At 43.4% G+C, this 13,550-nt stretch overlaps 1 protein-coding gene across 9 annotated transcripts in view; it reads right to left on the reverse strand.

The window, feature by feature from the left end:
* The window catches only part of PRUNE2 (prune homolog 2 with BCH domain), a 276,216-nt gene that overhangs the window by 32,238 nt on the left and 230,428 nt on the right, over positions 1-13,550 (reverse strand). For all 9 annotated transcript variants that reach the window (XM_019815787.3, XM_045043727.1, XM_019815782.2 and 6 more), the window contains exons 10-11: positions 8,839-8,918; positions 7,033-7,236 (exon numbers count right to left, since the gene is read on the reverse strand). In XM_019815787.3, the coding sequence (XP_019671346.2) occupies positions 7,033-7,236; positions 8,839-8,918 (284 nt within the window). The remainder of the gene's footprint in view (positions 1-7,032; positions 7,237-8,838; positions 8,919-13,550) is intronic.

Here is a 13,550-nt window from a genome sequence, read left to right on the forward strand (position 1 = left end):
CATGAGAGGGGGAGGGGCAGAGAGAGAGGGAGACCCAGAATCGGAAGCAGGCTCCAGGCTCTGAGCTGTCAGCACAGAGCCCGACGCGGGGCTCGAACTCACAAACCATGAGATCATGACCTGAGCCGAAGTCGGTTGCTCAACCGACTGAGCCACCCAGGTGCCCCGTAGCCTGCTCATCTTTTTAAAAGCTTATTTATCTATTTTTTTAGTAATCTCTATCCCCAATGTGGGGCTCAAATTCAAAACCCCGAGATCAAAAGTCACATGCTCCTCCCACTGAGCCAGCCAGGCACCCTTAAACACTGCTCATTTAATTTTTTTTTAAAGTTTATTTATTTATTTTGAGAAAGAGAGAGAGCGCGCGGGGTGTGGGTGGGGGGGCAAAGAGGGAAAGAGAGAGAATCCCAAGCAGGCTCTGTGCTGACAATGAGGGGCTCAAACTCACAAACCGTGAGATCATGACCTGAACCGAAACCAAGAGCCAGGTGCTTAACTGAATGAGCCACCCAGGTGCCCCAAACACTGCTCATTTTAAAAAGTAGCCCCAGGGGGCGCCTGGGTGGCGCAGTCGGTTAAGCGTCCGACTTCAGCCAGGTCATGATCTCGCGGTCCGTGAGTTCGAGCCCTGCGTCGGGCTCTGGGCTGATGGCTCAGAGCCTGGAGCCTGTTTCCGATTCTGTGTCTCCCTCTCTGTCTGCCCCTCCCCCGTTCATGCTCTGTCTCTCTCTGTCCCAAAAATAAATAAACGTTGAAAAAAAAAATTTAAAAAGTAGCCCCAGAAGGACGCCTGACTGGTTTAGTCAGTAGAGCCTGTGACTCTTGGTCTCGTGGGTTGTGAGTTCAAGCCCCACATTGGGCATGCGCCTACTTAAAAAACAAAAAAATAATAATAATAAAAATGAAATAAAGAGTAGCCCTAGGGTATTCCATTTTGCCGATGTCTTTTAGTTTGTCAATCCCACAGTGATAGAACTTTAGTTTTATTCTATTTTGTTGTCGTTCTTATAGAGAACTTGCTTCAATAAGTATCTTTGTGCAGGTATCTTACTTCATTTGTGCACGTGTTGCTGTAAGTTAGCTTTCTAGCAGGTGAATGCTGGGTCAGACACTATAAGCACTTGAAGTTTTTATGGATATTTTTGTCCTTGAGTGTATCACACCAAAATATATGAGGAGTTGTTTTCCTCCAAAAACTCTGGAGGATATTAAAGTCTTTACCCCTTGACAATTGATGGTGAAACCGGTCTGTTGTTTTTATTTGTATTCCTTTAAGTATTAAAGAAGGTAACACTTTTAAGTGTTTATTGGCTATTTATATTTCTCTTACTGACAGGGAGGCACCTGTAAGGTCCTTTGCCTCTTGTGGTCCTTACTGATTTGCTGAAGTTCTTTATGTAGGACTTTGTCATGGTTTGCAATTCATTTCCTGCTTCAGCTTAGCTTTAATTTTTTTTAATGTTTATTTATTTTTGAGAGAAAAAGAGAGAGAGTGGGGGAGGGGCAGAGAGAGAGAATCCCAAGCAGGCTCCACACTGTCAGCACTGAGCCCGATATGGGGCTCGAACTCACGAACCCTGAGATCATGACCTGAACCCAAGTCGGCTGCTTAACTGACTGAGCCACCCAGGCACCCCTGTGCTGAGCTTTTAAATTGATTTTTTTTTTTTCCAGACAGAAACTTAGTATGTTTATATAGTTGAATCTGTTCACATTCGTCTCTACGTTTTTTGGTCCTTGTTTCATAGTAAGAACGGGCACTTCTACCTAAAAGTATGTATGTATACAAATACACAAGACTTTTCCTGCACTTGATGTTTTTAAACAAGCATTATTACTCATTTTGGCATAAAAGTGTGGACCCTTTTATGGAATGCTATCTCTGTTGGCCTCAAAGAAGGCGAGCTGGCAAGACGCTGGAGTTCCTTTTCCTTCCCCACCTTCTTCTGGTTGATATAAATGGGAAAAAGACATTATTTAACAGCTGGGTGCCCAGTACATTCTCAAAGTGTTCATTTCTAAAAGTCAACAGTATAAGCCAGTAAGAAGCGAAGATGGCTTTATTTACTCCCTTGAGTTAGCAATCTCCTCTAGATCCTAATTCTTCCACTTTACTCTAAGTTACCATTCTCCCCCCCACCCAAGCCATCATCTTCTGTTTTCAAAAACCTCAGGACTCACTTAACTGGCCCCAGGGCCTCCAAATTTAACTTTTGGCCTGATGCCCTCTTCACTAAGAAATGCTTAGACATTTTCTTTGTCTCCCTTCCTCAGTAACCAGCTTTTCTCCCCCATGACGGTTGAAGTCAATTAGGCCCCAGGGAGGAGTCACCTGGAACATTTTCCTTTGTCTTTTTATTTTTTTTAATTTTTTTTTTTTAATGTTTATTTATTTTTGAGATGGAGACAGAGCATGAGCAGGGGAGGGTCAGAGAGAGAGAGGGAGACACAGAATCTGAAGCAGGCTCCAGGCTCTGAGCCGTCAGCCCAGAGCCTGACGTCGACGTGCGGCTCGAACTCACGGACCGTGAGATCATGACCTGAGCCGAAATCGGGCGCTTCACCGACTGAGCCACCCAGGCGCCCCTTTCCTTTGTCTTTTGAGAGATGACTTGATACACAGGCTCCCGAATGTCCTTTGCTGTACAGACACCATGGGGGATCCCCAACTCACTTGTTGGTGAGTAAAGGGGATCCCCTAGAGGTGGGATTAGCTGTGGTCTCCAGCAGGGATGTGTCTCTGGGAACAGGGACCAGCTTTCCACAGTGTGATCAGACACTGATGATGTGCATCACCTTAGGAGACCCTGTTGGAACTTCCTCTCGTTAGAGGAAAGACATCCTGTACAGAGTTGGGAAGCTTTTAAGTAAAGTTCTTTTGGTGACAAAGAGCAGGCAGGAAGTTTGTCTGAAGATAAAACTCAGCATAACACAAGCACCGAGAAAAATCGTCCTTTCAGACCGCACCATCTGGCACGAGGTGGCTTGTGGGTAAAACAAGATTAACACTTGTTTTAGTCGTGAGTAGTTTAGGTGTGGAGTTAAAACACGGAACTGATTTTACAAGCTGGTCACCTGCAGGCTTTGATTATCTGCAAAAAATGTTGGAGCACCTTATTCAGACCAAAACTGGCTGTTGTTAGGGGTGAGTTTTGGAAAAAGGGAGCTCAGATGAGGTCACTAAACATGACGTAGGAGCCTAGGAGGAAAATAATACAAAAAGCATGCGAATGTTTCTTACAACATTCTTATCAGAAGTATTCAGGCTAAAATTCTTGATCGTTTTTCCATTTCTTGTATGAAATGCTTTTGCTGAGACCTGAATTACGGTAAAAAATAACTACGGTGAGTTTGGAGAGCAGAAATAGTGCATCATATTTCTCACCTTCAGATATTTTTGTTTTAACTCTTTTTTTCATGTTTATTTTTGACAGAGAGAGACAGAGCATGAGGGGGTGTGGGGCGCAGAGAGAGGGAGACACAGAATCTGAAACAGGTTCCAGGCTCTGAGCTGTCAGCACAGAGCCCAACGCGGGGCTCGAACCCATGAGCTGTGAGATCATGACCTGAGCCGAAGTTGGATGCTCAACCGACTGAGCCACCCAGGCGCCCCAACCTTAAGATATTTTTAAGTTTCGAGAATTAATATAACAAAGCATGTTTCTAATAACAAGGCTCAGCTCTCCCTTATTCTGAAAGACTGACCTCCTAACCCCCTCAGCATCTTCGTATGTTTAGTATCTTCGGCACTTGTAAATATCAAAGGAAGTCAAGCTCAATTCTATCAGTCCTTCAAATGATATTTTCCAACCCCTTGGACACAATTATTAAAGAAAATTTTATAGCAGTGGAGGCCGGTTTAATGTTTTTTGACAGTGAGATTCACAAGTGTTTCATAAGCAAAACCACAACGTGGGCAAATAATCTGCCAGAAATGTTTGCTTATCAGCTACAGAATAAAACAGGCAAATGGCAGGAGAGTTCTTCAAGGGCTGGGTAAGGTAAGAGCCCTGGAGTCATGAAAATGGCTGGATACAAAGACATGTAAATAAATGGAAGGGTAGGGGCGCCTGGGTGGCGCAGTCGGTTAAGCGTCCGACTTCAGCCAGGTCACGATCTCACGGTCCGGGAGTTCGAGCCCCGCGTCGGGCTCTGGGCTGATGGCTCGGAGCCTGGAGCCTGCTTCCGATTCTGTGTCTCCCTCTCTCTCTGCCCCTCCCCCGTTCATGCTCTGTCTCTCTCTGTCCCAAAAATAAATAAACGTTGAAAAAAAAAATTAAAAAAAAAAAATAAATAAATGGAAGGGTAGGTTACCAAGCTTGGCTTTGCGTGTGTCAGCCTCATCTAGTGAAAGACCCCCTCTTATTCACTGCAACATATTATGGAGAAGCAGCATGGCCCAAAAGTCATGGACAACAGCTCCGGGTTCGAATGCTGGCTCTGACATTTACCAGCTATCTGACCTCAGGTAAGTTGTTAAGCTATCTGTGCCTCCGTGTTCTCATCCTAAAATGGGGCAAACATGATACCTACCCATACAGCGGACATTCACGGGGCTGAGGGTTAAAATACTTAACATTTATAAATGCTTAATATTTATAAAATACTTAATATTTATAAAGCACCTAGCGCAAAGGCCGGCACATGGTAAGCACTACGAAAGGGTTCATTAAGTGAATCCCTCACCAAACATCTTGAAACACTGTTGCCTTCAAAACTCCAATTGTGTTTAGAACGCATACACATGGTTCAAAATGCAAGAGCCTGTTTCAGATTCTGTGTCTCCCTCTCTCTTTGCCCCTCCCCTGTTCATGCTCTGTCTCTCTCTGTCTCAAAAAAATAAATAAACGTTAAAAAAAAATTCAAAATGCAAGAGACCCACAAACATGCAGCTTTCAGGCATTTACTTTGTAAGCTGGGACTTTAATGTCGTCCTCTCTCTTACGCAGTCTGTTATCTATATCTGCAGGTTTATAAAACAAAGCTCTTCAGATGGCTTTCTGTGTTTTCAACGTTTCACGTTCTTGTTTGTTTAAAACAGGGCCCGGATATACATCTTATATTTGAAAATCAAAGTGGGCTTTAAAAGTCAACTTACATTAAAAGTCTGTCCTTTGAATTGAAGACCTAAATGTAGGGTTGTGGTTGGTAAACTGGTTCTTTCAACAAAACATTGTCAGCTGAATACAAGGAAACGATGTCAGCAAGTGACAGCTTTAATTACCAGCTTTTGCGGCCACCGCCACTTTGCTTGGCACTTTTGCTATTTATAAAAATAAAAGGTTCAGATGTGGTGTGGCACGGAGCTCCACGACAACGGGGAGGTACAGGGGGAGAGAGGGAGGGACCAGCTCACGCCCCAGCTGTCTTCTGTGGGATTTGAGTCAAGGCGTGACTCTTACAACGTGGGCATCTATCAGCAGGAACAGGGCTGGGGCGGCTGGGGGAGGCTGGGGTGGGCAGAGTAGCTGGGGAAGAGTCTCTGACACGGTGGCAAAGAACATGAACTCGAGCCCTTTCACCTTCCATTTGTGTATTTCTACTTACAGAGTCAAACACCCAGATAACTACAGCAAGGAGAGAACACAGTACCAATGCAATATAAAATCGCTATTTACACATCAGGAACTACAGTACAAGTAGTTTGGCCAGTTTTTTTTTTTTTAACTTGAGGAAATAAAGCCTTATCCTTTGTGAAGACAGGGTCTGAATCTGTGCTCGTCATGGTAGGAGCCCCGGGGCCTCAGTGATCATTGATTGAATTACTCAACTAATTTGATGAATTTCCTAATTACGTTCTCTTACAAATGATGCTGGGGAATTAGCACGGCTGTAGGCATCAGGGCATCATTCCACTGTGCTGTTTCCTTTTTGACGGTAATAGTTTTCATAATGGAGTAGCTGTGGCCAGGATACTCTCCCTCTGAATTTCAAATATTATAAACGCCACCCTGTAAAGCAGAAACTGTGGAAGGCCATTTTATAAAGCAAGTGCTTTGTGTTTGTACATTTCTTAACAAACCCGATTTTACTGAGCAAGAGAAGGAACGACATGAGACTGATATTCCTATCAGGAATGTCGGTGTTTGAGACACCAACTTTTACTTTTCTTCTTTTTTATTCTCCTATCACCCGCAGGTCATCCCTCCCTCCTTCCTGCTTTACTGGACATATAGCAACAAACCTAATAAAGTCCCTGCCTTTGCAAGGCAGACTATGCAACCCGATAGTTAAATGATAGGTTTTAATTACTGACACAGGGAAAATAAAATAAGCAGAGGGGTTGGGGCGCCTGGGTGGCTCAGTCGATGAAGCATCCGACTTCGGCTTAGGTCATGATCTCACTGTCCGGGGGTTCGAGCCCCGCATCGGGCTCTGTGCTGACAGCTCAGAGCCTGGAGCCTGCTTCGGATTCTGTGTCTGCCTTTCTCTCTGCCCCTCCCCTGCTCACGCTCTCTTTCTCTCTCTCAAAAATAAATAAACGTTAAAAAAAATTTTTTTTAAATAAGTAGAGGGATAGAAAGTGACTGGGTATGGGGGTGGGTGGGTGGGTGTGGGAGGCGCCTTTGATTATAGAGGTCAAGGAAGGTCTCTGATGGCAACTGATTAAGATCTGAATAAAGAGAAGAAGCCAGCTATGGAAGGGACTTCAAGGAAGAACATTCCAGATAGCGGGCGCTTGCACAAAGAAACTAGTAAGCTCTAATTTCTCTGCTTCTGCAAACCCAGCCCTAATTTTCTTATAACGCAGCATGTAATAGCGTTCTCACAACCCCAGTGCCTAGCACAAGGCCTGCCGAGAACAAGCATTTAACAAAGGAGCAATGGCTATGTACAACCTCTGTGAACCATCCTGTGCTATCACGCTCTAAACTGTCGATCACAGCCGCCTATGACCTGAGATGCAAAGAGAAGATTCTAGAAATCACAGAAAGGAGCCACCAGCAACCAAATGGGACATCTGTTCCTCGTGCCACTTAAATAATCTTTCATTTCTCGCGTAACTTTGGCCTTGACAACTTGGCAACTCACCGTGCCCAGTGTACTCAAAAGAATCTGCTTCATCAGGGGTATCAAGTTCATCCACGTTGATATCGATTTCATCTGGGCTGTCCAGGTTATCATCAGAGAGAATAGACCCTTCACTTTGTTGGTCCAGAGAAAGATTGATATTCGGGGCAGTGAGTTTGATCCTGCGAGGAGGAGTGTCGTTAAGATCCAGAGAGTTGGGAGGTTCTAAAGAGGAAAAAAAAAATAGCAACATCAAGTACTAGACTGTATACGCGGCTGCCAACAGTGGGTGTGGGCCCCAGTGAAAAACATTTTTAAGGCCCTTAAGCAAAGGCACACCTGCTAAAAATCCTTACATGCCATTTGGATCCCTTTCTTGACCAGCGGGCCTCAGGACTGGGCTTATCCCAGCCACATCAGCCCTGGCCACATAAACATAACAAGTGGGAGCCAGTTTTCAGAACTACCCTGTTCAGGTGGAAGAACCTGACACTGATGTAACCTTGAACTGAATTTTCATGATGCATAAGAAAAACAGCTAAGCTTACATAGATCTCATAATGGTTCGTGTAGACATCACTCCTATGGAATGAAGGCTATGAACTTTACTTATCCATCTATTATGTTCATAGTTACTCCTCAAATACTTCTCTTCAGTTCCTGACAACTCTGGGTATGATCTGTAGTCAGCTTGGTATACCTCTCAATTCTAGAATTCTAACTCGGCTCTTGTCCTAAGGGAGGTGACGCTGTTTCTTTTTCATTAAATTTTTTCCTCTGTATAGACCATCACCCAAACTGTGTTCCATGTAATATTTTTATGTATTATACTTGAAGAAAGCTTCTATTGGCCGACAAGTTTGAAAAACACTGGGTTTCTGTATTATAGTAATTCTCCGAGCAGTGTTGTCCAAAAGAATGTCTTGTGATGAGGGGTTCCATGTAGCTATTGAGCACCTGAAATGAATCCAGTGCAACTGAAGAACCGAACTTTCCACACTTAAGTTTTCATTAATTTAAATAGCCACATGTAGCTAACTGCTACCATATAGGACAACCATAGCCTTAATGCCTGTGTTATTCAAAGTGCATTGTGAACCTTCAAGAGCGATGTAGACATACGGTGGCTATTAGGCTTATTTGATCATAGACAGAACATTTAAAAATAATTATGTCACATGACTAGTATCTTGAAAAATGCCCTATTAAATACTTGGACAGAAAAAAAAATGACTTGCTTTTTTCTTGTTCCACTCTAGGCTTGGCTGATAACATCAGGGCTCAGGATCTTGGTACGATCCTGGAGCTGATACGGTGCAAAGGGTGACCTCAGTACGAAGCGTGAGTAGGAGGCAACTGGAAATTTAAAATTCTCTTTGGATATGCCGTGAGCTATACACCTGTGGTGTGTAAGGGCTTTGTTTGTCTGTTTCATCACTCAGGATACCGAGCTTTCTTGACATCACATTTTTAATTGTACACATTCTGACAGTCAGGTACAAATATGGTGAGCCTAGGTGCGAGCCAGGATTTGGTATGATGATATAGGGTAGCTACTTATCCCAGGAACTGAAAACACTGGCAGTTCCAGCTGTGGTCCAGGAGGGAAAAGGCGGCCCCCACGAGGCAGCATCGGTATTCACGTCAACCCTGAAATTAACCAAATCGAGCCTACCACCCTCCTCACACATTTTTTTTTTCTCTCTCTCCCTTCACTTTTATCACGGAAATCACAAGTTGGATGCCTAGGGAATGGTTCTCTCACTGAATATGACAGTGTTGGGATACAGAACACCCCTGAAGGAAATGAAGAAATGTTCCCCTCACCAGGCCTCATGTCTGTAGCACTGGGACTCAGCATTCCGTCCTCCAGGGGGACGTCCATGCCTACATCCTCTGACAGCAGTCTGAAAAAGAGCAAAGCGGAGCGTGTAAACAATCGTATGGGATTTATCTTTCCCTGAAAGGACAGCCCAGAGATCCCAGGATAACATTTTCACCTCCCTTGGAATAACCTCAGTATGTGTGCCAGGGCTAGTGTAAGTGGCCCCATTGAGAATTAAGACTTTCTGCAACTAAGACCCATGGAGACCAGTTTTATTCTGTGCACATAGTAAGCCATTTCTCCTACCAACTCGTGTAAGTAAGGACACACCACAGGAGGAAAAAAAAAATCAGAAACAGGAAAAGCAAATAACTAATAAAATATACTCCGGGTGGGCATTTCATACGTTCTCAACAACAGAGGCAACATCCGTGCTTTGGAGTCAAGACAGGCCCGACTTCGTACAGATCTCTTCCTGTGTGTAAATCTGAGCATATTAAATTGCTGTTGGGCAGAGAACGCATACTGTGCTGCTCTCTCTTTATCAGGACATTAGGGATATACCCCCTACCTCGTTGAATTGCTGAAAAGTTAAGCAATCAATGCGAAGTGCCTAACGTTCCTGCGAAGGTACCAACTGATGTTATTTTCTATCCTTCTTTGACTATTTAAAGATTCATCGTGAATTACATGTTGGTGAAGACAGTTCTGGTAATGAGCTATTATCTCTTCTCTCTAAACGGTATGGAGGCCAGGACTGCTTATATGTAAGCCCAGGGTAGGAGAATAGGAAAATACTGGAGAAAATTGTGACAAATGCATATGCTCTCATAGGACTACTGTTCACAGTGAGTCCCCTTTGACTTATTTTTACCTCCTGTCCCTTGTTCAGTATATCCCCATTGGTCGCGATAATATGTTTTTCTTCTTATTTTTTTTTAATTTTTTTATGTTTATTTGTTTTTGAAAAAAAGAGACACACTGTGAGTGGGGGAGGAACGGAGAGAGAGTAAGACACAGAATCCGAAGCAGGCTCCAGGCTCGGAGCTGTCAGCACAGAGCCCGACGCAGGACTCGAACTCACGAGCTGTGAGATCATGCCCTGAGCCAAAGTCAGACGCTCAACCGACTGAGCCACCCAGGCGCCCCAATACACTGTTCTTCTTGATGCCTTCCATGTAACTTCACTCATCTGGGGTTAGTCCTTGTGATGTAGGCACTAATCTAAATTTAAGCGTGATAAACCTTTGTGTTAGCATTCTAAATTTAATCCCTCCCTCTGTTATTGACACTTTTCTCCACTTGAATCTGTGTCTACTAAATTTGGAATCTGCTTACCTGGATGATTAATTTCTCCAGGACCCAAGTCAAACTTCTTCTTGTCAGTAAAGCACCATGATAAAAACAAAATTCTACGTCTCTAGTGATTACTGTACTTGCTTCATTTATTCAAAAGTATGTAGTGAATATCGACTATGTGCTGAGGATACAGAGGAACAGAACAGATGAGCCTCATTCCTGCGGAGATGGGACGATGGGGTTAAAATAGTGACTATCACCAATAATTCAGTGCTGCTCTCTGAGACAAGTGAATGTCCATGCGTTTACCCATCAACCCCAAAGAGCCCTTCAAAGACACAATGTCGGGGAGTTTCTATCTCCATACGCTTGCTGAGGCTTCTATCCTGTGTCTTCTCCAAAACGAATTCCTGCACCCTGGCAGAAAGACAGTGAGCAAGAGGTTGGTGTGGGAGTCAAAGGCAATAATATATTGGCAGGAACAAGGAAAATAGTGTCAAACAGAGACACCGTACTGGGTGGCCGCAAACCAATTGTCCAGCAATCGAGGTGGGGGGGGGTGGTGAGCAAAGAGAAGGCCTGTGCTAGACCCCAGGTTTGAAAGTCCTGGGACCCAGCAGGATGGTTTTCCATGATGGTGGAGCTTTTCAGATTTCCTTACCACGATCCCCTGTTATGTGAAGTAATCTGTATGTGTTCTCCTTGACATGCACCCTGTAGTATCCGTAAATTGCTATTTAAGAGGAATTGGATTCCAATCTTATTTCTATCACTCACTGTGTGTCATATGACAAATTATCTAATCTTTCTGTTCCTCTATTTCGACACCAGTAAAAGAGGGAGAAGGCACGATGCCAAAAAAGTAACCCGAAAAGGGAAAAAACGCGACCCGTTATTATTGTTGTTCTTTCTATCATCTATTATGACTGCCTTCTCTACTGGCCTGGAAGCTTCATGGGACAGGAACCACGTCTGTCTCTACTGTTATGTCTCCAGCACTTGGTAGAAGTCAATACCCGAAAAATATGCGTTGAATTACTGAGCTTGAAATTACCTAAATGCACATGTACGTTATTTCCTCTAGTCTTCTATGAGTTAACCTTAAAAAAAAAAAAAAAAAAAAAGACATCATAGCTGTACCTGTTTCATAGAGCGCACAAAGGTGCACATAAGGGTGCTTGGCCTTAGCCCAAAAATAAATATGAGGGCTTTAAAATAGGTAGATAGTATCAGTCTCAAATTTTTGTAGGTTTTATTTGCGGCAACATGGATGAGCACGGAGGGTATCGTGCTAAGTGAAATCAGCCAGAGAAAGACAAATACCATATGATCTCAGTTATCTTAAAAATCAGCCCACCAACCAACCAAACAAACAAAACCAACAAAAAACACAAACAGACCCACAAATACACAGAACACACTGGTGATTGCCAGAGAGGAGGGAATGGGGGATGGGCAAAACGCGTGAAGGGGAGTGGGAGACACAGGCTTCCGGTTATGGAAAGAGTAAGTCACGGGGATGAAAGGTACAGCACAGGGAATATAACGGTGTTGTGACAGTGACCGATGGCAGCTATACTTGTGAGCACAGCACAACATACACAGGTGTCAAATCACTAAGCTGTGCACCTGAAATGAACACTGTGTGTCAACTATGCTTCAACAAATAAAATAGTTTTGTAGGTTTTCTTAATGTTTGTAAGTTATGGGAAACATCAGGGAATAACTTTAAGAGTCCCAGATCTGAGGGTATAGTTCTGGATTTTAATTCTCCATTAGTATTGACAAACTGATTAGCCCTGAGAAAATTGTCCAATCACCTTTGTGATTTTAAATCGAGATTATAATAAATACCTAATATCCCAGGGACTATGGAGAATAAATATAATACACATGTGAGTACTCTGTAAATTAGCATGGACTAAGTTTAACGTATTACATTCCCTCATTTTAGACATAATATTTGTGATTCAATTGAAGTATGTGCCATTGTTGGACAAAATACAATTAAGGTTGGGTATTAACCCAGGCGAGAGAAAATTTCAGTATGACATAAATCTCCATAGACTCCATTAGTGCTCTGAACTCACTGACGTTAGTGAATAGAGCCTTTGTCTCTCAATACTTTTTGGCAACACAGAGCAGGGATCCTGTTAAGAAGGTGCTAGAAAGCCAGCAGTAGCATGCAGAGGGGGAAGGGAAAACTGAAGGTTGTAGTCAGGGGTGATCAGAAAGGAGGGACTCTCAGACCATGGCTATTACAGAAGGCCATAGGGTCATTTTAGGAAACCATGGGGACAGAGAAGGAAAGTTGAACCAAAATAGCCTGGAGGCAGAAACCTGAAAGAAACGCTAGTTGTGTTCATTGTAAATACTTCAACCACATTCATGCCTTGGATCTGTAAATATTTATAGAAATGACGTGGCCAACCAGAGTAGCTGGCAGTTGAGCAAGACAGACTTAAGATCAATAGTGGATGCCTCTCGGGATCTATTAGGTAACAAATCTGTTCAGCGTGAAGGTAAATATTTTTCCTTATCCATCCATAGCCATACTCAATTTGGGGTATTCTGCCTACAGAATGGAGTTACCAAACAGGCTGAGGGAATTGTAAAATACGAGTGGGACTCTACTATGGCTGACCTCTCAAACAGATGCTCAGCTCCACGTCTCCATCTAGAGGATGGACCAAAGACTGTTTGTTTGCTGGATGGTTTTCTACTCGTTACTGCTCTCCACCAAATATTTCTGGCTCTTGGCCTTCTGGGCACACGGTAAAATTGGACTTTTCTGCTCTCCTTTGAAATTAGGGTGGTCAGGTGATTTGCTCCGACAAAGGGAATGAGACCAGAAGTGGTAGGTGTCACTTCTGGGCAGAAGAATTAGGTAGGAGCCAGTGCGTAGGTATCATGGGCTGCTTCCCTTCTTGGTGGTTGAGTTGGGACTCTGTCAGGTTGTGGCCAAGTGGCTATGAGGAGCAGAGGCCCCTACTAAAGCTCACAGAGTATGTAAAGAAGAAAGCAATTTTTGTTGTGGTTTGCCCGAAGATGTTGAGTTTCTTTGTTACCACATCCTAATCCAGCCCATTCTGACTAGTACAGCTGGCCTTTATTATTTGTTTTGAAGGGAGTATCTGACACTCACTCTGCCCTAATTTGGGAAATCCATTTCCCACATTCTCAACCTAGGCTCATGTGGATGATACACATCTTGTCTGGGTTACTCACACACAAAAGAATATTTTTAATGTTCAGAAGGGCATCAAATGCTTTCAACTATGTTTTAAACTTGAGTATTTCTATATCATCTTGATGGTTTTTCCATCTAGCGCCTGTTAATTTGCTTAATGCTTTTCTTTAAATCGACTTATGTTAGTTAAGTACATTTATTTTGAAAGGAAGGTTTGTATCAGGT

Source organism: Felis catus, chromosome D4, assembly GCF_018350175.1.
Source record: "Felis catus isolate Fca126 chromosome D4, F.catus_Fca126_mat1.0, whole genome shotgun sequence".
NCBI classification, from domain to species: Eukaryota; Metazoa; Chordata; class Mammalia; order Carnivora; family Felidae; genus Felis; species Felis catus.